This window comes from Takifugu rubripes, chromosome 9 (genome assembly GCF_901000725.2).
Source record: "Takifugu rubripes chromosome 9, fTakRub1.2, whole genome shotgun sequence".
Lineage (NCBI taxonomy): Eukaryota > Metazoa > Chordata > Actinopteri > Tetraodontiformes > Tetraodontidae > Takifugu > Takifugu rubripes.
The window spans coordinates 3,860,960-3,886,124 of NC_042293.1; the positions used below are offsets into that span (position 1 = coordinate 3,860,960).

At 45.0% G+C, this 25,165-nt stretch overlaps 1 protein-coding gene across 2 annotated transcripts; it reads left to right on the forward strand.

Annotated features, from left to right (window-relative positions):
• Positions 1 to 122: 122 nt before the first annotated feature.
• LOC101069209 (transcriptional enhancer factor TEF-1-like) lies at positions 123 to 24,747 on the forward strand. Of its 2 annotated transcripts, none has more exons than XM_029842187.1 (12): positions 123 to 539; positions 8,669 to 9,169; positions 13,578 to 13,642; positions 14,718 to 14,780; positions 16,743 to 16,874; positions 16,964 to 17,013; positions 17,751 to 17,812; positions 18,562 to 18,689; positions 19,949 to 20,122; positions 21,156 to 21,296; positions 21,568 to 21,720; positions 21,800 to 24,747. In XM_029842187.1, exons 2-12 carry the CDS (start codon positions 8,965 to 8,967, stop codon positions 21,911 to 21,913), a joined length of 1,287 nt encoding a protein of 428 aa, XP_029698047.1. In that variant the 5' UTR covers positions 123 to 539; positions 8,669 to 8,964; the 3' UTR covers positions 21,914 to 24,747. The 2 variants fall into 2 exon arrangements, with proteins under 2 accessions (XP_029698047.1, XP_029698048.1); XM_029842188.1 differs by lacking the exon at positions 123 to 539 and adding an exon at positions 7,551 to 8,000.
• The last annotated feature ends 418 nt before the right edge of the window (positions 24,748 to 25,165 follow it).

Genomic DNA, 25,165 nt, shown 5'->3' on the forward strand with positions numbered 1-25,165 from the left:
CCTAAAACTAGTCTTAACTCATCTTGATTGAGTATTAAAAGTTGTTGTCATTTCTTTTCTGATGTTTTTTACTCTGACATATCTGAGCCAGCTTAAAGAGTTTTTAGGTCTAATGTTTTTTTCTTTTCTTGTTTTTCTTTTTTTCCCCTGTGGCTTCATCCTCTTCCTCCACTGAATAGAATTTAGGCTCCACTTCTTTTCTTTTGTTGTTGAACGCAGCCCATACAGTCCAGCCCCTTCCCCCTCTCCCTCTCTCTTTTTTTCCACCCATCCTCCCATCTCTCACTCTATCCAGGGTGACGCCAGTCCCTCTCACCCCGCCCCGTTCAACTCAGTCCACTGCGTTCATTTCATTCCTGCTCCCATTCCGCGCATATTTCGCATCCTTGGAGAAACGCTGCGCATTTTACGCGCTCTGCGCACCGCTGCCTTTGATCAACCCGAACCAAGAGGACACCCTGGAGTTGGCCGAGCTTTTGCCGATGCTGTAGTAACTCCGATCCGGGAGAAGTGTGGGAATTAAACCACATAAAGGCGAGGTAAGTTCCAAAGGAGGAGGTCGCCCTCTCAGTGTGTATCCTGAGTGCCCCCGGACATTTCGCTCGCTTCTGAAGTGATCACGTAAAACGAATCATCTCAATTTCGCCGACATTGTGACAAAATCGACACTCTTAAACACGCAAACAAGTGTAAATAAGGTTCCTGACGCGCTGCCGTGTGCGCGTTAAGCGAGGACTGTGGCTTTCCGCGCAGTTTGATCAGTCTTTCTCGGCACCTAAAAAAAAAAAGAAAACACCCAACAAATCCGGATTCGCATCGATCCTTTCTCCCGTGTAGCACAAAGCGCACATTGTTGCGGGATAGTTGTCTGACAGAGTTGGTGTTATCTTCTGTTAGGCGGAGAGAGAAGCCTTCCGCTGCGGCGCAGGGAGGCAGCTTAACAAAGCTGGGAGTGAATGGGGACTTGTTGCATCGCCGAGGTTTTTTCTTTCCAGGCCCCAGTAGTCACGGGAACAGGCCACAGACTGATAACACGCACTGTTGACCCAGTGGACAGAGAGCATTGTATCCTCAGTGAATCAGACAGGCTGCTGCAGCTTGTGCCACTTTTAATCTTAGCAGATTCGGTTTATTTGCACCGATGCCCCGGTGGATGTAAATGCAGCAAAGGCCGATTAAACTGTTTATTTATGATGTGTTTATGTTGCGCAACATATTCTATTACTTTTCGGAAGTTCTCAGTCGTTTGAAACGATCGAATGGTTTCCTAGATTTACATTTTCTCCGTGATTATCTTCTAATTTGTCAAAGTCGAGTAAGAAGACGCGTCTGATATCATCACATTTGGCTGTGACGCGTAAAACAATGAGCAATAATTCCAATCGTCGTTGCTGGAAGGGAATATTTCAGAGTCATTAATCCAAGAATTAAGTTTTCATTACAAAATGAGCTCGAAAACATTTTAATAATTAATATTTCCCCTATTATTTGTCTTGTTAGGTATTTTATTCAACATAATTAACTTCAAACACGATTTAATTTTAGATCTTGTCAAGCTGTGTCAGACTAAAGGTCTCTAAAAATCCCCTTTCAGCAGCCTCTGATAGCTCTGCTGTGTATTTCCTTTTAAATATCGTTCAAAGGATGTCTCCGGTCTTTTACAGCAAGAGATCTGTGGAAATGCAGGACAAACCACAATGTAATTATTGGGGGAAATTATAGCCTGTAGCATGGAACACACTAGCAGCATTACTTCTGGTGTAATTGTCTGTCAGGTAAAGGGGGGGGGGGGGGTCACTTATGATTTCAAAGTGGCAGGAAATTATCCACATCGATTGTTTTGTAAATGGAAACGTGGTGAAAATAAAACACATTTAGTAAGGCTGTAAATAGTCATTAAATGGAACAGCAGATTCCAAATTTTGGATCATTTTTAATCACGTGTGTATATACTTATATTTACATATGTACATGTGCTCCACCTGCCTTCAGGTTTATTAGATGTGGGCACAAACATGACAAAGTTAACGTGATACCAGCTGCAGCCTCTATGATGTCATCTTTCCATCTTTGTCATGTCCTTGTTCAAAACCTGGTAATAAAGTGTTTACGCCCGAGAGCGAATCACGCTTTGGGTTGTTCTCTCGTTTTTTTTTAAAAGTGCTTCAGCAGCGTGATGAATCGGGTCATTTTGTAACTGTTTTTGATTGTCTTTGCTGAGCTGAGTGTACAAAGCTTTGCACAGTCAGTCTGAGCAAACAGACCCCTCCAACCCCCCCAGCGCCTCTTCTCCAGTCCGTTGACATCTGCTTTGAGTACACCATGCACCTGTAGAGACCAGGGGCTTGTGTGTGTGTGTGTGTGTGTGTGTGAGAGAGAGAGAGGGAGAGGAATAAAAGGAGGTGGAGAATGCAAATCCAGGCATTTGTTCTGGGCCTAAGCAACGCAGACTGACGACCATTTGCAGTGTATGTGTGTGTGCACACACGCACGCATGTGTGTGTGTGTGTTTGCTTGCCTCTTGGTGTCCAGGCCTATTGTTGCTGCAGCAGCAACAGGCGTTGGTGGATGAAGCCGCACCATATGGCCTCTGTGTGTTTTAGCCACAACTGTGCATATGTTTTTGTGTGTGTGTGAGTGTGTGTGTCTACTTCAGTAATGTGATAACAATATGGTGGAGTTTCGCCATTTCCTTGTTTTGTCATGTCTTCTCTTATTTCTAGACAGAAGGCCAAAATCTGGCAGGCATGTTTGTAGCCATTTGGGAATCTTTCTGGCACCAAATGATGTCTTCTAGCGTCGCGACGCAGCCGTTCTTTGCTTACATTTGCACAAATAATGTAGCCAGTGCTGTGAAAGCAGCTCTTATGCAGTGTTTGCGTGGCTTCTCTGCTCGAATGAATCAACAGGTAATCAGGAAAATACTGGAAAATTTCTGGTGCCGAGAGAGTGGACAGTTCTCTCTGACCTTGTAATTCTATTATTTTTTTAAAGCTTTATGCCTTCATGGTTTTCTGTTTTTATTTGGTTTGTTGGCTTGTTTTTTTGGGGGGCGGGGGGTGCTATTAGCTATTAGCTTTGTTTTTGTTTTTTCAGTAATTTGGTCTGTGTTGCCTTTGAAGGGAATGAAACCGAAAGTGTGTGAATGAAGGAAAACTCGGGCTTGTATGTAATGAAATTTAGGGAGTCGGTTTATTAGGCTAACAATGCTGAGTGGGCGGGTGGGGGCACTAGGGCTGGGTGGGGAAATGGTGGGTGGTGGTTGGGGAAGGCTTTGTTTAAGAGATGGGAGGACAATAGGCATCCTTCTGGGTGGGTTAGCGGGGGGGCTGAAGGGCAGGGGGAGCAGGCCTCTGGCTGCAGGAGGCTGTGGAGCCTGTGCAGGCTTGTCTGCTGAAGCTCCTTTACTCCCCCCCCCCCTCTTTACATTTGTCTCTCTGGTGGCCAAGCTATGACAAGAACATGTGTCAATTTTCCGGCACATCGGTGAAGTTTCGCAGAAGAAAAGTGACCAGTTTGTAACTGTGCAAGACAAGTAGGATGGTGGATACATTACATGTGCGCACAACAGGACTGAAAGACCATCTCGTGTTTGTTCCTAATATTCCAGGGCTTATTCCCCATCCCCACGTTAAGCTTTAACACGATCTAAAGCAGCAATATATAAATCTGTCCAATGCTTCCTACCAAACGCCTAATTAACATCTGACAGTAACCATGTCAGGATGAGTCAAATGAAATTTTTTATGTTTATGCTGTGACAGATTAAAATCTGGGGTATTTTACAAATATCATCTTATATTTGCCACGGCAGGAGGTAAACCTAGAGACTAGATTTCACCAACTAGAGGAAGTGATGCTAAAAACAGTGCAGACGGCGAGAAGAGGTCCTAGCTTATTTGTGACGAGTCCTGCAGTCCTCCGATGACACTTCCGCACAAACAAAGTGAAAGAATATTCCTTATTCTACCATCAAAGCAGCTTGAGTGCTCTCTAGTGGCATGCTGCAGTTAAAAACTAGACCCTACCTCCACTTTCTCTGTAGTTGGACTTTCAACTGTCTTAAGACTTAAAAGATCCTCAGATACTTTATATTTACGTTATTTCGTTTTATTTTATTTTTGTCTGAGTCATTCCATTTCCTCTCTGCATCCTCACTTCCTGGTCAAGAGTGAGCAGAATGTGTGTGCAAATGATGTCACCGGGGCAAGATAGCAGCATGCATATCCTGGAAACTGGATCTCAATGTTTATATAATGAGAGGAAGTGGCCACGTGTTGTCTATACTTTAACTCACTGGTCACAATACAGATGACCTAAACTCAGGTTTTAAAATGAATGTGAGTTTAAACTGTTTAGCACTGGGGAGATCATCAGACGAGCCACGTTGAGTCAGATTTGTGTCATGATTTGTTCAGGAGGAAGAAAGGATGACATGAAATGGGTCGACGGGTTGTCGCTTAAACCGAAGGTGGCACTCGAGTGCGTGGAAAATAATGGCGACGCCATCGAAAATTGCCTTGCAATGAAAACAGGAGTTTCAGAAATCTCTGGTTGTACCAGCAGAGCATTAGAATATCAACCACCTACAACTACTGAGTCATTGCCATTTAAGTGCTATTCTTGGTTCTTATGGAGTACTACAGCAGACCAAGGCTCCCGGTGCCTCTTTTTAATGAATATACCACCTCAGTATCACACTGTGTGGTAGTGTTATGATACCTTGGCCGAGTTTGTTTGAATAAAAATGGAAGGTGCAGATAGGAGGCAGCGTTATTACAAATTCAAGATAATAAGACATGTTGAATGTATGTGGCCGAGCGGTTTTAATGAGCTGCGACGTGAGTGTTGTTTGGTGCAGGATATCAGTTCGTTTCCATCCTGGCGCAGCCTTCCTGATCTCACACTTATTAAAGAGTGTTGGAATCGCCACAACCTGGCCCGGGTCTACCGGTGCATTCCCTGCTCTGCCATCAGGGCTTCTCAGAGTATATAGATGTGAGGCTCCTGCGTTTCCTCCAATCTTTCATTTCATAGTGAAAACCCAAAATTTAAATTCTGTCCATTTGGACCTGTTGGCTACCCACATTGTTCGGTGCTATTTTCTCGGCTGTACACCCCCCCTCCCCCCCCACCTCGGGGAGGGACGCCTCACGCTGTGAAAACCACCGGTCTATACTGTAAGTGACAGCGAAGGCTCCTTGGAAGTGGGCAGATAATGGCCTCATCTGAGTCAGCACAAATCTCGGACAGGAACAACAGAGAGATGAGCTACGAGCAAAACCGTTCCGCTACCACATTTCCAGGAGGAAATAAGCACTTCACCACATCATCGTGCAATCTGTGTCCAATTACTGCGTGTGCCTAAATGGCAGAGTCTGTGTATAAAAAAAAACCTGGTGAAATAATGAGGTCGAGTTACTGTGAATCACAGCCTCTTCAATCATAAAGCAACTCTCTCTTTGGTCCACTTTCCCTCTTTCTTGAGTACGTATTAGGGCAGCGGCTGAATGGATGGAGCTTTTTCATTCCCGTAATGAATGGACTACATTAAAAAACAAAAAAGTATTCAGGTGGAAACTTCTGAAAGCTGACTAAAGGTGTCTTTTCTGCCTCGGCAGTAATGGATTAGTTAAAATTTTTCACTGAAATGAGTCTTGGCGTCGTAAAAAAGCGCGATTTGTCAGTCTCCTGCACTCCTTGTCATTAGCAAGGAGACAAACTGGGGATTTTTCAAAGTTGACACAATTAATTGGAGTTTTAAACGAGATTCTGCCTCCCTTATTGTTACAAATCACAGTGCTCAATCTCCTAATACCATCCTGATGACTTGAACGATGGGAATGGACAATTTAATCCATAAGTAGCAGTAAGACGTCCTGAAGGTGTGACTTGGGGCTGGTATGATTACTTTAGAATTTCACCAACTGCACATGCAAATGGTTCTGTGTCTGGTTACAATCCTTGTATTAGATTTATAATAAGCAAACGTAGTATGATCAGCATACCATGCTTAGAAAGTACTTGTATATGTGTTCAATCAATAAAACATTCAGAAAGGTGTCATTTTTGTGTGTGTGAATAAATAATATAAATATATCACATTTTAAGGTTGCAGAGAAGAACATTGAAACCTTAAAATGAAACAGTCGATCCAGTCTGAAGAACACCATTTTGTACATTAATTAAAAACAGTTTCAGTGTTATTTTCACATTCCTGAAGCACATTTACGGTCGTCTTTCTCCTGTTGTCCTTACTGCTGTTGACAACACCGTGACCTTGTGTTGTGACTGGCAGCTCCGGAGATGAATGCATGAAAAACACTTTTATCTCCCTTCAGATTATCCCGTTATAAACACGCAACCTGATTAAAGGGAAGGCTGATTTTGTAGGCAAATGAAAGTCACAGTGTTGTTCATTACTTTTTATTTAAGCCAAAACAAACATTTTAATGACTTTAGTGGAAATAAAGTGCACGATGCAATTATATTTTCAATCACTGCTGTGACTGTCCCCTGGGAGCCGGGGGCCAGGCTGTGTGGAGTTTCCATGTGTCCCCATGCCTGTGTGGGACATTCAGTTGAGGGAGGGGTGAACTGGCATGTCTACATTGTCCTTAGGTGGGAATGTGAGTGTGTGGTTGTTTGTCTTTGTGTTTTGGCCCTGGGATGAGCTGGCCACTTGTCCAGGGTGGAGCTCGTCTCTCGCCCCAAGGCAGCTGGGAGAGGCTCCAGCCCCCCCACCCCCCACCCCCCGGGAAAGGAGAGAAAAGCGCTTGTAAAATGGATAGATACGTTAGGTTTGTTTTGGTTGTGGGCATCGGGGAGCTCCGGGTCGATGCGATGCCGCTTCAGAGAGTCATGCACGTTAATTCTGCGTCAATAGTGTCAGTTCAGTCCGAACTCTTTTACCTGCTGTGGAGGCTGTTTAAGTGGCGAGACAACGAAGCTCCACCTCACCTAAGAACTACTTGAGAATAGCCTTGAGGGACTATTAAAATATGCTAAGACATTGTGAAGTGGGACAATGTTTGCTTTGAAGATTATAAGAAAATCCTCTTGTATGTGTGTGTCTGTGTGTGTGTGTGTGTGTCCAGTAGGACTAAAAGGGGCTGACAAACCTGTGACAACGCCATACAGCATAATTGCCTGCTGTTACAAGACACACATGTTTAGAGCGACACAGACGTGGTGGAAAGGGCTGTAGGAAAAGGTGGCAGGATGGCGACACGGAGCGGAAGAACGAGTGTGGGGCAGTGGCGGGACAGCGGCCTTACGAGTTTTCTCCTGAGGACTACACCATGAAGCCTGCTGTCCGGGCCGGAGCAGTCTGGGTCTGCCTGCTGACGGGCGAGAGGTGTCCAGGCTGTAGAGGGCGGGGGGGGGGAGGTCAGCCAGGGTCGATTGTTGTGTGACTAATGTCTCTGTCCAGCGTCCATCTGCTGTCGCTGGGCCCCTGTCATGCTCATTTTGCATGATCTTCACTGCGGTTCCTTCTGGTGACCCTGAAAGGGGGGGGGGGGGTGTATTGTGTTCATCATGATGCAGATGTGCAACGTCCACAGGTACTTTAGGGTGCGCATTTTCCATGTTCACAGGCACATGTGACTGTGGAGGAAACAAATGTTACCGACAGTCAACTGGTTGAATGAATCCCTGTTTGAATGGAAAGTAGCTTGGGGAGGGCCAGGGGGAATAAAGGAAGAAAAGGAGGGAAGTTGGAGAGGAAGCAGACACGAGAACAGGCGGAATAAGGACGAGGCCACTGACTTTAGCAACAACTGCGCAACTCGTCATCACAACGCGTGGCTGGGAGTCGAAGTCAGCTAACGAGTTGGTGCAGAGTTTTCCCTGAGGTACGGCGCAGCAGTGACCGAGGCTCGGGGGGGGGAGATGCCAAAAAAAAGTGTGAATGTGTTAAAATTAGCCAGGCACGCACATACGCTGCCATGGCCTTTGCGCTGCGGGCTTGCGGAAGCTGTGGAAATGGCCAGAGAATGGTAAGTGTGAACAATGGAAGAACAGACCAATGGTTTGTATTTACCCGAGGAGCTGGCACTGTAACTGTGTGTGTGTGTGTGTGTGCATATGCTGCTCTGTGAGGGTGGCGTGCACTGCGCCAGCCCTGCTGTTTACCATGGGGGATTTGAGAACTGTAGGCAGCTGGCGAGCTCCTTCATTTTGTCTTTAAACTCTGGCTGCAGCCGTGTGCAGCAGCGGTCTCTGTCTCAGCCCCTTCTTCACTGCCTCCACTCCTGTTCCTGTCAGGAGTAGCACAGCGGTTCAAGGAAATAGGCTATTTCCTACATGAAAAGAAGCCCAAAAAAAAGCAGCTGGGACACAGATTCTTGGTTGCATGAACACAGGTCAGAGAAAACTAAGGGCCTTTCTCCAGTTGTTCTCTATTCTGGGGGAGGAAAAAAAATCCCATTTGCTTTGTGCTGCTGTCTGTTTAAGAGCAGTGAGCAGCATGTTGTTGTGGGAATAACTGCGTGCTTAAATAAGATGTGCTTTTAAGAAGTTGAGCTTTCGCCGCAGCCTTGACATAAAAGGAATTGAAACAGTGTATCGGAGAGACAATGGCAACAGATCACATTTCATTGGCCTGTTGTGTCTGATTATATACACAGCTTATGCCCTTTATTGTCTTTTTCTTTTTCCTTTCCAGGAGCAGAGAAAAACTTGCTGCCTGTCGTCGGATGTTGGATCACGGCTGTACACACTCTTCCAGCCACTTGACTAACGGCAGTTGGCATTTTATACCGTCATTCCCGAGGCTGCTGTTAGCATTTGCCCTCCTGTTTGTTATTGTCCATTGCTGGCCGTCCCTACTGGGGGTTAATTATTGTCACCAGCTTAAGCTAGAGTAAATTTGCCACTGCATTTTGCCTAAATCACCAACTTAGGGCAGCTGTCCCCGAGCTGTGAGCGCACGCCATCGGCCTGTCAACGCTAGCTGCCAGTATGGAGCGTAACAGCTGGAGCGGCAGTGAGAGTGCAGGGGAGGACATGGACAGACTTAGTGACTCTGGAGGAGATAAGAACATGGACGGGGATCCTGAAGGAGTGTGGAGCCCTGACATTGAGCAAAGCTTCCAAGAAGCCCTGGCCATCTATCCACCCTGCGGAAGGAGGAAGATTATACTGTCAGATGAAGGAAAGATGTACGGTGAGTATGGTAACAGAAAAAGACTGATGAGAACCGCAGCACCGCGGGAAAACACTGTGTGGTCAACTGGACCTGCTCTTATTTAGTCAACAGCATATTGTGTGTGTCTACAATCTCAAATGTGATTTATTCCAGATTTTGACATTTCTTTAAATAGAAATGCCTTAATTTCATCCTCATGGGGGTTTGAAAGCATAGAAGGACAACTTTCAGCTGACTTGCATCCCACAGATTGCACTTTTGTTTATTTATACGGCGATGAACCTTGTGATAAAATGCAAAGTCCCTGCAGAGCGTCGGCTGTTGCCTCCGACATGTGTGTGTGTGTGTGTGTGTGTGTGGGGGGGGGGGGGGGGGGGGGGGGGGTGCTGACGTGTGTCAGACTGAGAATTGCTGGATTGACAGCTAGGCCTCGGGTGTCAGGTATACTGGAAAGGAAAGCGGTCTGTAAAACAGAGGAAATAGAGGTGTTCGCTAGAGGTGTGTGTGTGTGAGTGCATGTGAACTAATAGAGTGAGGAACAGATGGTACTCTGGCTGCCACCAGCTGCGCCTCCCTCCCTCTCCCTCCTGCTTTTTTCTCTCTTTGTATCCAGAATGCACTGTGGCGATTTATCCATCAAACTATGTAAATCTTAGCCTTCTGTGCGTCATATATGTTATATGTGTAACGGGTGCGTGTGACGTGCATGTGTGTCCTTGTGCACACCCAGGAACAGGAACATTTGAGAACAAACCATTCTCCTCATGAGCTTCTGTCTCCAGCAGTTTAAAGCCGCCCCGCGATGTCTCTTATTTTCCTCTAATTTTTTTCCCATTCTTGTCTCAAGGATGGTGCGAAAGGTAATTTTAGTTTCACTTTTGAGGGTAGATCTTCGTGCTCTCTGGATTCCCACGTGACTCATTATCACATTTGGAAGCAACACTTTGTTGAAGAAAAGAAGAAAAAAACCTAGCTAACTTTGGCATGCTAATTTCTCTAATATCAAATCCATAAGCTCTTTTAGCTAAACACTAAGTGTTTCTTGTTTCCTTCTATTTGTAGTTTATTTTAAAGCACCTGAATAATATTTCACATGTCTCCCCTCACAGCAGCACCCTACTCTGCCCGTGGGATGTTTAGCCATAAGACTAGCCATGTTTTTTTCCTACTGGCATTGATAGAGACAAAACAGGAAATTAATACTGGCCTTTTGTCAGGTGATCCGCCCACCGAATGCAACAATTAATGAAACTAAGAGGGTTTAGTATTATGTGAACAGATGGATACTATGATTGGGTATTGTAAAAACAGCAGCATGTGCTTTAATCGGAACGTTCAAACAAAAAGCGAGAACTGTCGCACCACCGACAGGTTTGATTCCACTCAAGTTTCACAGAGGCTGGATCCCTGGCGTTATTGATCAGACACCAATCAATCAGGACCACTGTGTTCTCTGCCTTGGTGGCGTGTTTCACCTGTCTCCAGGTCCACTGTTTACCCCCATTTCAACCTAATTGTGTTAGATCAGGAGTTATAAGAGTGCTTTTAACATATAATCTGGGTGAATCCACCTCATGGAGGAGCGACTTTACAGGTCTTTTGACAACAAATGTACCCCTTCTTGCTTAAAACTCACCGGTGGCTTCCTGGATCAGGATTATTAAGTGTAGAGTTTAGCCTTGACCCACAATCCCAAACAATGAACGACACTTTTAAAATGTTTGATCCCTCTAACAAACCTGACATAGAGCAAAAATTGCTGAGAAGCCAAACAAAATCTCGCCACTCCTATAGGGAGGGTTTAGGGGTCACTTTGGGAGTCATTTTTAATAGAAGTGCTGCTGAAATGATTTTTTTATGCAGGTTACGCAGCATCTAATTGCAACAGTTATATAAAGTTGTTTGTCTAAGCTTAAAAAATGCCTCCGGTGATTTAATTTTACTGCAAAAGAAAGAGAGAGGAACGACCGGTCACATGTTTCATGGTTTCAATGTTGATTTTGTCATTATTACCGTCATTATTTTTATATTTTATGAATAATATTAAGTAAATGATTACATTTATGGAATCCATCACCAAAATATTTTGCTTTTATATCAATTCTAAATCTGAAACCACTTAAAGTGTTGAAGAAGTTAATGTTTTGGGTAATATTTAGATAACAAACCCACAAGCTTCCTGCAGTGACGTGCATGTTTTAACCATCCTGCCGCCCCGACCTGTTTAAGAGCTGCTTCCAAACGTGTATCAGGATATAATGAACACAGCCAAGAGCAAACAAATGCAGCATTTTGTCTTTTGGGCCATTGTTGTGACCGAGTTTACACCCCTAAAAGTTGCTGTTTTGTCCCGGTGCAGGTTTTCATTTAATTTCTAATTACCTCGTTTTACTTTTTCCGAATGTTTCACCTTTTTGCCAAGTGCACGTTTGACTCTAATGTACATTTGGCAAATCTGTTTGACTTTTGGCTGTCGGGGAAATCCTGGAGGCCCTGAAAAGGTTTCTACTCTCCAAGTCTCTCCTGCTGTCAACACTTGTAGCAGCAGAGATGTTAGCGGCACCTCACTGCCTGCTGTCTCTTCACTTAGTTACCAATTTAGAGACACTGTGCTGGTAAATTGTGTAATAAATTAACTATTTTCATTACTATTACATGGATCTTTTGAGTCTATCGTATAAAAGTAGAAAAAAATTCTTAATTGGATCCTGTTGCTGGTAGCACCAGTGCATCGTGCAGCATAATGCAAATACATTTTTAAAAAGCTGCACATTTGGATATTTTCATGCGTTATTTGGTTCACTGCAACTGCTGTCAAGCATCCAGGTGGCCTGCTAGAACTTCAGGGTTTCACGTCTACGAACGGCAGCCTACACGGACACACTCATTTTCCGTTTGCTCCGAGAAATAGACAGGAAGAGAAGCCGATCGGATCCCACCTGCTGCCGTTCTCGAGCACTTGTTCCGCCACTCGGAGCTTCTATGCACTGCCTCAAAATCACAGAGCTGCCGTATTGTGGGCTTGTAAACAGTGTCTTCATCCTGGAGGCAGAGGTGTGCGTCCATGTGTGTATGTGTGTGTCCATGTGTGTGTGTGTGTTTAGTGGGAAGGTAGAGGAAGCAGGAGACAGAAGGGAGATCCATTCGCTGCAAGAGGCACAGAGGGGAAACAGAGACCGAAACAGAGAATGGAGGGATGGACAGAGCGAGCGTGCACGCGCGCATCCCAGTGTGTGTTCGGGGTGTGTGCGCACACACCCATGTGTGTTTGCACGGAGAGTGAGGAAGGTTGGGAGTGAGCCGTGTGTGCCGCAGGGTTCGTGAAGGATGATAATTCACCGTTAAGCCTCCTAGAAAGACCAGCTGGCCCCTCTGGAGTCAGATGTCAGCCTCCATAGCCAGGACTGTGTGTGTGTGTGTGCGTGTGCGTGTGCGTGTGTGTTTGTCCTGGCAGTCATGTGTGCGTAAAAGTGTGTGTTATTGCCAGTGGCAGCTTTTGACTGCTAGAAGGAAAACACCTGCACGGGGATCTGTAGATTTTATCAGTCTAAGCTCCCTATCTCAGCGAGAGTGGAACTGGTCAGTGCATACACACACACACACACACACCCACACCATCTGCTTGTTAGTTGGGGCTATTGTTAAGAGCCATTTGGATAGTGTGTAGAGGTTTGGCTTTGTGCTGATCTTGACATCAGTTGGCCAGCTGGCCTGACTTTGGTTTTCCACTTGGTTGGAACAAGAAAACAAGGCGAACTAGTGTATTCTGCCACAAACATATTATTACTTAAGAGAGCAAATGTGAAATGCGTTTCAGGTAATGGAGTCGCGGGATGACGTGCGAACAAACTGTTATGAAACCCGGTCTTTGGTTATGAACGTGCACACATTCCTGTCACGGGTTGTAATTGATGTAATTCTTGTGTGTTTTATTTTTGCCTTTTCTTCTCGGCCACTAATCTATAGTAGCCAGGTCATGCTGAGTCTGCTGTGCTCCTCATTGAATGAGTTGAATTATTCAGTGTGTGTGTGTGTGTGTGTGTGTGTGTGTGTGTGTGTGTGTGTGTGTGTGTAAAACCATTGGTACAGCTGGCCTGCTGGTTCCTTTAATCAGGGGATGGCTGGTCTGCATGAATGCTTGTATTGTTGGGTCATGTGTATTCAGGAGTGTTTGTGTGTGCACGGGTGTGCATGTGTGTGTGTATGTGTGTGTGTGTGTGTGTGGTGGGGGGTATGGAGGTGATTACAACACTACTACGTGCAGCAAAACTCCAGAGGGTCGCTGGGTCAACAACACTAAATCTAGCACAGAGTTGTTTTTCGGGGTCACACTTCTTTTTGAGAAAGAAAGAGTGTGTGTGTCTGTGTCTGTGTGTGTGTGTCAGATGGTGAATGTTTCATTGGTGCATTTTGTGTTGTCTTGCAGGTCGAAATGAGTTAATAGCCAGATACATCAAGCTTCGGACAGGCAAGACACGGACAAGAAAACAGGTGTGTGTGTGTGTGTGCGTGTGTGTATGTGTGTGTGTGTGTGCGTGCATGTGTGTGTATCAAAGAAATATTCAATGAAAATTACTTTATTGAAATTAATATGTGTGACAAACATTTTTCTGGAGACCAAAATAACATTAGGCAGAATATAGTCTATGATAATAATAACTATTATTACTATTATAAATAATATATAGAACATTTAAAAATAAATATACATGCATCCTTTTTAGCTAAGACTGGAAATGAATATTTTAAAAATTGCTGTAAAATCTTTCCAATCACAATGATGGCAGAAATGTCTCATTGTTACGATGAGTGTGTTTTTACTCAGTTTGCCAGATCTCGTTAGGCTGGAATCCAAGATGGGATGTAGGACGCATGTTTGGGAAGTTTTACCATTTTATTTGCCAGAGTTGGTACCAGTAGGGACCCAGTAGGACAGGACAGCACTGGAAACATGAGAGGGATCGACGCAGCAGGCACGTGCTGACAGATCCAGATGTTCAGCACCCAGATGTGCTGGCAGCTCTTCCTGATCCTGATCCTGATCCATCCCATTAATGGATCTAGAATTTCAAATGAAATAGTGAAGTGTAGAACGTTAGAGAGCAGCACTGATTGAGTCACGGCTCCTCTTTCAATCCTGATGATTCCGGGAAGTTACTTCTTGTTCTAACAGTGTCAAATTCACACACACACACACACACACACACACACACACACACACACACACAGGAGACAGATGAAAGATCGTTTAAAATGATGGTTTGACTCTACCTGCACACATTTCACTCTCTTAAAAGATGTACGTAGATGGTTTATTCACTGTTGTCAGGGGATTAGTGTGTGTGTGTGTGTGTGTGTGTGTGTGTGTGTGTGTGTGTAGATGAGTCTATGTGCACTCTGTAGTCCCTGTCATAACCATGGCAACTCACTGTTTGATCATTCCTCCTTTCTTTTTTACCCTGTAATCTCCTCTCCTCTCCTCTCCTCTCCTCTCCTCTCCTCTCCTCTCCTCTCCTCTCCTCTCCTCTCTTCTCTTCTCTTCTCTTCTCTTCTTCTCCTCTTTCAGGTGTCCAGTCACATTCAGGTCTTAGCCAGGAGAAAGTCTCGTGAGCTCCAGTCAAAACTAAAGGTGAGGTCCTTTGTGCTCATTCGTTCCATTATTATGAGCATTATTTTATCCCAGTGGTGTTTCACACACACACACACACACACACACACACACACACACACACACACACGGGTGCTTAGAGAGGCTTTTACAACACAGCGACTAGGTTCTTATGAAGGCTCATGCTGTTTCTGAGACCCTCATGCTGACGGTGACAGACAAACACTGAATTCATTGAGATTTCCACTGGTTGCCTGTCACGCTGGTTACAGTATCCTAGGTGTCTAATTAGGCCTCTTCTCCTTCTCCTTCTCCTTCTCTTCCACCTCCCCTCTTCCCTGCCATTCTGGTATTCATGTACATTCAGTCGTTTGTCCCCCCCCTGCCTTCCAGTCACACTGTCAATCTGTGCCCCCCTCTCCGTCCTCGCCGTCTCTTTTATCCTTGCCCGACTATTTACTGTAAATAACTTGTATTGTGACAAAGCAACGCCTGTTTTCCGGTGAGAGCGATGGATTTGTGTTTGTTGTCGCCAAAAAACAAGCGATCCTTGTGTGAAATACTGCAAAAGCAATTGATACATGATGAATAGGCATGTTTGTGTTCACGTCTGTTTGTCCATTCGGGGCTTGTGTTGAACCCTGGTAGAACAATATGCTAGCACCACATCAGCTGAAGCCGCAGCGTGACGACCACCTAGCGGGAGTGTGCCAATGAGGGATATATAAAAAAAGATAATTGCTGAGTCATGTTACATCTTTAATGATTGTCCTTTGGGGATGGTCGTTTAGGGAAAAGCAGTAGAAGATAAGCGGCTGGAAACCATAACATATTTTTGTAAATGTCATGTTGTCTTTTTATCAAAATGTTGTGGTTGTTTGTCACTATAATCGTTGCCCCATTATTTGCATTCGGCGCTCTTGTCCAGTAACCATCGTGGGTGAAGCTCAGTGTACTTGGTGGATAAATGCTGCACGTTCTTTTTTTGTGACGCTGCTCATTAAGAATTTAACAGATTGACAACCGCTGTTGAAATTGCAATAAAAGGAACTTAAGCCCCTCCGGCTAGTAAAATATCATCTTTAACTGTTTGATGGATGACATCATGCGTGCCCCCTTTACACTAAAGTGCTATCTTCATACGGTAATCTGGGTCCACACTTAGCAACGGCAAAGAGAAGCCACATTGTTACATTCATGCCTTTGGGTTGCATTTGATTAGTCTAAGAGAAGTTGGTAAAGACAGCGACCTTGTTCACACCCTGGGCAAAGGGAATAACTGCTAAAGTCCTAACAGATTTTCCAACTTCTTATGTACATAATGGATTAGCTCATTATCCGCCAGTGTTCTTCCACTTAAATCCAAACACATGTTTATTTTTTTTTAAAGAAATTAGTTCAGGTCAAGGATGTTATTAAAGCCATATGGCTGCTGATGCTTAATATGGAAATCCATCAGGCTTCCCATCTTTGTACCCCTGTAATGTTATTACCTCCCCTATGAGGAGAGATTTCCCACCGTGCCAATTAAATTGAGAGAAGCTGCCAATTAGCGTTCCTCCAACTATTGCACAGCTAATTCCATTTCATTTGTCTGTTTTCTTCTTCTGAGTTATAGAGTGAGTTAAGAATGGACCCCGTGAGTTAGGACTGATCAAATCCCGCCTAACGGTAGCAGTCCATCCATTAGTGCTTGCGTTTGCCTCTGGTCATGGTCGTTTTGGAGCATCTTCCCCACACCTAGACAGTGTTTTATAGCTCCAGTCTGACCCTCCCACTTTGGACAAAGGTTGAATTGTTAAACAGGAGCCTCCCTTTAGCTTTGCATTAGCTAAGATAAGCATCACTAATGACGTTATTTCAAAGCATCTTGTGCACAGCCTGTTCCATCATTATTATGGGTGGGTCCATTTTCTTGAGTGCAGTGTTTTTGTACCCTCTAAACCTCTGCCGTCTACATGCATGTCCCCTGTTGCCGTGCAGGACCAGAACGCCAAGGATAAAGCGTTGCACAGCATCTCCTCCATGTCCTCAGCTCAGATTGTCTCCGCCACCGCGATCCACAGCAAGCTCCTGCCTGGAATAGTTCACGCCTCATTCCCCGGTAACGCACAGGTAAGACTTATTTTTCCTGTAAATACTCAAACCTGCAGGAAAGGCCAGGATGACTAATCTTTTATTTCCATCTCTCTATTTCGCTGTAGTTGTGGCAGGGTATGATCCCTGGAGGACAATCCAGCTCCACGGCAGAAGAGTGAGTCATCTTACCCATTCACATCAAACTTACATGACCATATTCACACATCTTATGGCCATATTCACACATGTTATGGCTAAATGTAAAGGAAGCAGCAGCTACTTTAAATCTCCTAACAACGTAATATTAACGTATTCTTTCTCTGCTGTTTTTATACCCAATGAATACCCAAGTCTCTTAAGATGATAGAAGATTAAATTCAGAAAATAGAGTCACCTGCACACTCACATCTGTGACCAGAAGCATACTTCTATGGTTTATACCCTCATTATACAGTGTTAAAGTCACTGAAGTCTAAATAAATAACACACACACGCACACACACACACACACACACATACACACTTATATATAGGCAGCTATAACTGGAGCATAAGTGTAAGCATCAGTAACTACCCACAACCGAGATATACACTATCACACGTGTGGTCGCATCAAGCCGGTGTTTTGCTATCGGCATCTTTTGTTTCTTCTCACGTCGTTTAAGGCTTAAATGCTCGTTATGCCATCGCCAGCACCGGTTATTTGAGCATTTGTTGATGGGAATAATGGTAGCGGATGAGATTGGTAGGACTTCCAGGGAAGTTAAAGACTCTCTTGACATCTGCGCTCATACGGTTGCTCACCCGAGATGGAACAGAATTCATTTCCGTATAATTTAGGTCCATTGTGACTGCGTCTTGTATTCCTCTAACCTCTTTTTTTTTGTATCTTCGTCTGCGTCTCTGACTCAGTATCAAGCCGTTCTCTCAGCAAGCCTTCTCCATGCAGACAGCAGGGACCACCACAATCTCAGGTGAGAGCGACCAAGGTGTCATTATCTCCTTTCTGTCATGTGAACAGTCAGTCCTGTCCCCCGCCACTTGCTCTCCGCGGGGTGGTTTTTAACTTTGTTTCGGCTCTCGGGTTCACAGCGAACCCTAACATTATCAGGTCAAAGAGAAAAGTGTGAAGAAAAATGTGTCATGGTTTTCTCTGTTTTTAATGGCTTCCTGTTATTATGGGATGATGTGGTAAAGAGGACAATAGTGAAATCAAAAAGATGTCATTTTTGGGGGGTGGAATCATGGAGACGAGGATAAAAGAAAGAACTTACACAAAGTAATGGTGACCAGAATGTCCAGCCCCAAAAGATGATAAAGATGGAATAAAAATATCAGACAGGCCCTCAGTCCAAATCACTTTTATATTGACTCAAGTATGGATAACGTGATGTTGTAAAGTTATTGTAAAGTTTTACAAGATGTCCTTGACAGATTTTCTGGAACACATTATACTTAACTTGCAAGTCGGCAAGGGAGCAAGAGACATGTCCCGCCTCGCTGGTCCTTGGTCAGCGGAAAAAGTGCCCTCAAATGTGCCTGCAGAAAATAATTAATTGACCATATTTAATATTTAGCCATGTATCTTTTTAGACAGCTACTTTAGGCACATCAGTACCTGCGTTCAGCGCGTCTGATGATAGTAGAGGTCTGACTGACAGCAGTGAAATGAAATGTGTGTGCGTTTGTGTGTGTTTGTGTGTGTGTTTGTGTGGGGGTCTAGGCTATGAACCTCCCACTGCAGCCCAAACACACAGAGAGCCAGCATGGCAGGACCGCTCCATTGGCACCACCAAACTAAGACTGGTGGAGTTCTCATCTTTCCTGGAGACACAGAGGGACCAAGAGGCAGTAAGTAACACACACACACACACACACACAAACAGGCACTCACAAACACGCACTCTCTCTCTCTCTTCTCTCTCTCTGCGGTCCCAAAGACAGAGATGACAGATTGACAGATGGTAATGTTAAGAGCCAATTGTATGTGTCTTTTATGAAAACACTGGCAGGGCTCGCTCGCTCATCATTCTTCTACCTCTCTCTCTCTTTCCTCTCTCTCTCATCATTCTTCTACCTCTCTCTCATCATTTTTCTACCTCTCTCTTTCCCCTCTCTCTCATCTTTCTTCTACCTCTCTCTCTTTCCTCTCTCTCTCATCATTCTTCTACCTCTCTCTCATCATTCTTCTACCTCTCTCTTTCCTCTCTCTCATCATGCTTCTACCTCTCTCTCATCATTCTTCTACTTCTCTCTCTCTCTCATCATTCTTCTACCTCTCTCTTTCCTCTCTCTCATCATTCTTCTACCACTCTCTCATTCCTCTCTCTCACATCATTCTTCTACCGCTCTCTCTCTCTCATCATTCTTCTACCTCTCTCTCTCATCATTCTTCTACCTCTCTCTCTCATCATTCTTCTACCTCTCTCTCTTTCCTCTCTCTCTCATCATTCTTCTACCTCTCTCATCATTCTTCTACCGCTCTCTCTTTCCTCTCTCTCTCTCATCATTCTTCTACCTCTCTCTCTCATCATTCTTCTACCTCTCTCTCTCATCATTCTTCTACCGCTCTCTCTCTCATCATTCTTCTACCTCTCTTTCTCATCATTCTTCTACCTCTCTCTCTCATCATTCTTCTACCGCTCTCTCTTTCCTCTCTCTCTCTCTCTCTCTCATATCATTCTTCTACCTCTCTCTCTCTCTCATCATTCTTCTACCTGCTGGGAGCTTCTCGGGGCGGCGGGGGAGAGACAAGTTGCCAGCTCATCACAGGGCCAACATAGAAGGACAAACAACCCCTCACACCTAAGGACAATTTAAATTGCCCTCTCATCCAAATGTGTGTCTTTGTTTATTTAGATTATATTTAAGAAACTAGAGGATTGCTTCTACTGAAGCTGCTTTGACACATGCCCCCCCCCCCCACATGTTGCTAATGTGCTTCAACCTTAATTTTTCATCTATCGTATATATCAAACGAATAGTTTGCACTAAATTTACCATCAGCTTTAAAGCAACATGCTGGGAAACATGCTAAACTCGTGGATGAGAACAGATTTAATAGAAGATTCGACGTTGACCCGGGCTTTTTTCCTCGTGTCGCCCTGCAGTACAACAAGCACCTGTTTGTGCACATCAGCCAGAGCAGCCTCAGCTACAGCGACCCCCTGCTGGAGTGCGTCGATATCAGACAGATCTACGACAAGTTTCCCGAAAAGAAGGGCGGCCTCAAGGAGCTGTTCAGCAAGGGCCCTCAGAATGCTTTCTACCTGATAAAGTTCTGGGTGGGTACATGGCCACGCTTCCTCTCTGCACCATCACTTTGCAGTAATTACAGTTTATGTTTCATCTTCTTGAACGCGTCTTCTCTCTCGGGGATCCATATGGGCGTAGGCAGGATCCTAGGGTACCTCAAGGGTACCTCTGCAGTGCGCTGAGATGCTCTGGCGCCTCCAACCTACTACCAGAACTCTCCCATTTTTGTCCACACCGGGACTCGAACCGGCAACCCTCCGCTTCTCAGCCTACTAGTTCATATAAATTATATTAGGCCGTGATGGAGGCTGGCGAGCCTTGAACGCTTCAACCCGACGGCTCGTTGTAAGACTTCGGCACCTCGAGTGCGTGCTCTTTTTACTTCTGGCACAAAGCTTCAGCATGTTGCCGAATAATTTGTGCTTAATTGAACAAAAACGATGCGATTAAAATATTACTCATACGACATAACTTATATACAGTATAAGTAGACTGTATATTTTATTAATAATATTAGTGTTACTATAGACACATAGAGTTCAGCATATTTTATGCAGATGGTTTTCGACCTTGTCTTTGTCTCAGGTCTTTGTGTGTGTGTGTGTGTGTGTGTGTGTGTGTGTGTGTGTGTGTGTGTGTGTGTGTGTGTGTGCGCGTTATATCGTTCCACCTGGTGTGGAGGTGGTGAATGCATGAAAGCTCAGTCACTTTGTTTGAACACCTGCTCGTCTCCAGACTCGCGGGCTGTTGTCACGCTGCCGCTTTCTTCACCCTCAACAAACCCCCCCAACAGCAGCAGACACACTCGCTCTTCCCATGTGGGCAGTTTGTTTGAAAATCCCTGGTAACTGGCAAAGGGAAAAAAAATCTTTTTGGTGATGTCTTTTCGAACACATCTGGCTCTCGTGCGTGTGCGGCGGCTGCATTCACAAATGCTTGAAATACTGGAGGTTTGAGGCCTGGTTGATATTCGATTGGGGGCTGTGGGTGTCCCAACAGTTCACACCCAGAGTGCCGAATGCCCCCCACAGGCTTTGACTTTTCTTTCTTCGCTTTGGGCAGGCGGATCTAAATTACAACACGCCAGAGGACCCGGCGGCGTTCTACGGCGTCACCAGCCAGTACGAGAGCTCTGAGAACATGACCATCACCTGCTCCACCAAGGTGTGCTCCTTCGGCAAGCAGGTGGTGGAGAAAGTGGAGGTGAGTGTGGGTTTACAGGCAGGAGAATCACCATTCCTCCCAGTTCCTCCCAGTTCTTCTCACAGCCAGGTATTCCACAACTTCCCGAGGAGCCACATCAAGTCTAAAAATGCATTGTTAGAAAGCAGATTCTGAACGTTTTAGCCAGCGAGCCTCCACAAACACAACAGATGTAAACGCTTGCATGACCTCTTCGCGTCGAATCGGCCGGTTCCGGGCGGACCGGGTCTCGGGCAGCACTGACCTGGGCGTTTCTCTGGCTCTCTCTCAGACGGAGTACGCCAGGTTCGAAAACGGCCGCTTCGTCTACAGAATCAGCCGCTCTCCCATGTGTGAATACATGATCAACTTCATCCACAAGCTCAAGCATCTGCCAGAGAAGTACATGATGAACAGCGTGCTGGAGAACTTCACCATTCTGCTGGTGAGGACCCCCCCCCCACTTCCCCTGGTGGTCATGACCAGATCCCTTTAACAGCCTTGCTTTATCCGCCTGTGTCCAGGTCGTGAGCAACAGAGAAACTCAGGAGACCCTGCTGTGCATGGCGTGCGTGTTCGAGGTGTCCAACAACGAGCACGGCGCGCAGCACCACATCTACCGGCTGGTGAAGGAATAACGCGCACGTGCGCGTCACAGACTTCACTCCAACGGTCTGAAAGCGACTTTCTGCCCAACGCGAGAAGGAAAATGGCCGCGTTTCCTCTGTAATAATTGGATGTTTTTAATTCATGTCGGATCAGAACCGGTGTCCGACGGACTCCTGTCAAGCGACTCGGCACAGAAATATTAACTGGAATATCAGATGCTCATTAGCTGCCTTAAGCACGGCGGCAGCGCAGCCATGCGAGCACATCCCAATCGCCCCCGGCGCCATCGTCGTGCCTCTGATGTCACCAGGAGATGTCAGCACTCCCCGTAATTGGTTTCTCCCCCTTCCTTCAACTAATATATTTGTATCCCGCAACTCCCAGGATGGAAATCAAGGAGTCAAAAGGGCACCCAGGGGGTGGGGGGGGGGGGAGTCCAGCCCCGCCAGAGACGCATCTTCACGACCCCCCCGTGTGCAACTGCCAAGATGCTGATGGACACCGAAGGTCAGACCCTGTGTGTGGCCAATAACCGGAGAGGGAACAGAGGCCGTTTGTGTTCTACAAAGAGATGTTTTTGTATCCTGCAAATTGTGTGATCTGCATTCTTGCACACAAGACGTGTTTTTGTCCCAAAGAGAAAAAGTAAATTTTTACCCTTTTGTATATTTAATTTTAAAAAAAGAAGAAAAAAAAGAGACTAGATTCTAAATTTTGTGGGGGGGGGGGGGGGTAGTTTCTTCATTGTAGCATTGACTATATTTTGATTCCGACGCGATCTAAGACCATGAGGACACAGCTGACGGTGGCTGCACTCGTCCTCCCGATTCAACGACAACCTTGTTCGCTACCGACTCCGACAGGTGGGGGTCAGATTGTTGGGATGCACTGTGAAACCTGCAGAGCTGACACCGTTGGCGGCGTCCTTAGAGCAGAGATTCACCTGGCAACGGCGAGTCTGGCGGCTCCGGCCGAGCCTTCCCTTTAAACCCGGCACCAATCACTGGAACTGCAGTTGGTTTCTCCCAACCAGATCGCAGCATGCTAGAAAGGAAGTCAGCAATCGTGCGTTCGCAATGCGCCGGCGCCTTTTTTGGTTTGTTCGTCTGCGTGGCGCTTGGCTAGCATGAAGTGCCTTCGGCTGGAAACGACAGTCGGATGTTTCCAGTCCCGACAGTTCGGCATTTTGCATTATTTATTTATCCCAGGCTGTGTAGTCCAGTGTGGTATCGTTAATCATCCAAACTCAGTGTTTCATGGCCCTTTAAAAAGACGATGAAGACTGAACCATCCTCAAGAATTCCAATTTATTCTAATATCTGCTGGAGGAGACTTTTTCTGGAAGCATTTATGTGTATTTTCATACTTTTACATGTATGTAACGTGCTGCACATCATAGCTGGTGTTAACTGTCGCTGTGTGTGAAAAGAATAACTTAAATATGTGAGTCCCTGCAAAGGTTTGTTAGACACAGACATCATCAAATCTGGCTGTGGGTCTGCCCAAACGGGTCATCCGTGCAATGGTCTTTCCTTCAGAGGCAATTTTTAAAACATTTTGGTCCTTATAAATATCTGTTTCCTTTGTTAAAGCTTTAGTCATGCCAACGTTAGCCTTATAAGCTTAGCATAAAAACGGAACATGGCGACAGCAACTCTCACTCTGTCCAAAGTTAAATTGGGAGGGGGGTGGTATGAGTTTTTAACATTTAACCAAGGCTTGGAACATTTTAAGAAGCTTCTCACCCCTGAGCTGAGGGCTCGGTTAGACACACGTTCCAAATTGGCCGTGTAGCTCAGGTTTCAAATCCTTTCCTCTTTATGCCAGATGAATCTGGGCTAAACTAAAGCACTGTTGGATATCTTATACTGTGGACACACCAGAACTTTTTATACACATCGCTAATCTGTAAGTGTACAGAAAAGTGTGTTTTCTAAAATGACAGCTGAACTACAATGCAACTAGCTCACAGGCAAACGTGCTTGTTTCTACGAACCAGTTATGGATTCCGCTCATCACTGCTTGTCTGTCATGCTGTCATTGGCTGTTTTCTGTGTGACCAGCTGCAGCGAGATCAAAATTTTCTTTATAGCAGAGATTCCAACTTATTGTGATTGGAGTGATGGATCTGACTGGAAGAATCTCTGCCACAGTCGCCATTGGCACCGGCTCACAGCTTGATTCCTTATATGAATGTCTTGGTGTCCTCTCGCCGCTGCCCTCAAACCTCCATAGCTGGTCCTCACACTGCACAGGTTTGTTGTTTGCTGGCAAACTACCGGACCTTCACAGCAGAGTACCAACCTACGACAACCAACCGCAGTCTGGTTTAGTTTGGTCTCTCAAAGGAACATTTTTTCATTTATTAATCTCATCAGGAGTCCTTGTCGTCCCCAAAATTGTGAGCTCTTCTGTCAGAAAGAGAAAGCCCTCCAGCGTTTGGAAGCCGTTCAGAAGGGTCATCGAACTCGTTTGTCACTGTCAACTTGGATGTTCAAGGGGGACATTTTGCTTCTTTTGAATCCACAAAATGTCCTTCGATATTTCTGTTGTTCACTCTAGTGCTCTTAATTGTGCACAGCTGGTTTTTGATAAGGTGCTTTGTATAACGGTGACAATAACATTTATTACAGATGTGATGTATATCGTTGATATTCTAATGTTTATCCTATTTTGTGAAGAAGAAGAGAACATTTAGGAGAAATCAAAAAGCTAGTAGTGTGTATGTGTTGGTACTGCACAGGGTCTGATCTTTGCTTTGTACTTTTTCCCCTCATGGCTAAAAGTATGTTAGATATTTTATAGCTTTGTAGAGACTTTGTACGCATATGCTATTCAGTTTAAATAAATGGTCAATTCTGAACTGTGGTCTGGAGTTGTGTCTTTACCCTGAAGCTCTGAATCACAAATAACGTGTATCCATTTCCTTTCCCATATTTGTCCACTTTGGTAATATTGCAATTTTCTTGCAAAAATATTAATATTCCTCTTCTTATGAGGGGAAAATGTAGTTTAGAGTAAATATAGTTATTATTATCTAAGTAATATTATTTTTCCTTGGGCTCAGTCGCCAAACACGTTTTAATCTCTGCTATTTCCGTTAATGGACAGAAGATGGCGCCATTCTCAAACAAACCGGGACAGATTACACCGCTTCCGACTGTAGCCATTGTTTAAAAATGCACCTTATACTGAGGTTTACTGGACATTTTATTGCATTTGATACGAAACTGTCAATTGCTTACACAAGTTTGGAATTTTTTAACTCAGAAAAGACCTTT

Excerpts from the sequence above, each read along its gene's own strand:
- LOC101069209 (XM_029842187.1), top strand. The coding sequence starts at position 8,965 with ATGGAGCGTAACAGCTGGAGCGGCAGTGAGAGTGCAGGGGAGGACATG. Across the intron at positions 14,781-16,742 it reads AGCTCCAGTCAAAACTAAAG|GACCAGAACGCCAAGGATAA; the intron begins GTGAGGTCCTTT and ends GTTGCCGTGCAG. Across the intron at positions 17,014-17,750 it reads TCCAGCTCCACGGCAGAAGA|TATCAAGCCGTTCTCTCAGC; the intron begins GTGAGTCATCTT and ends TCTCTGACTCAG.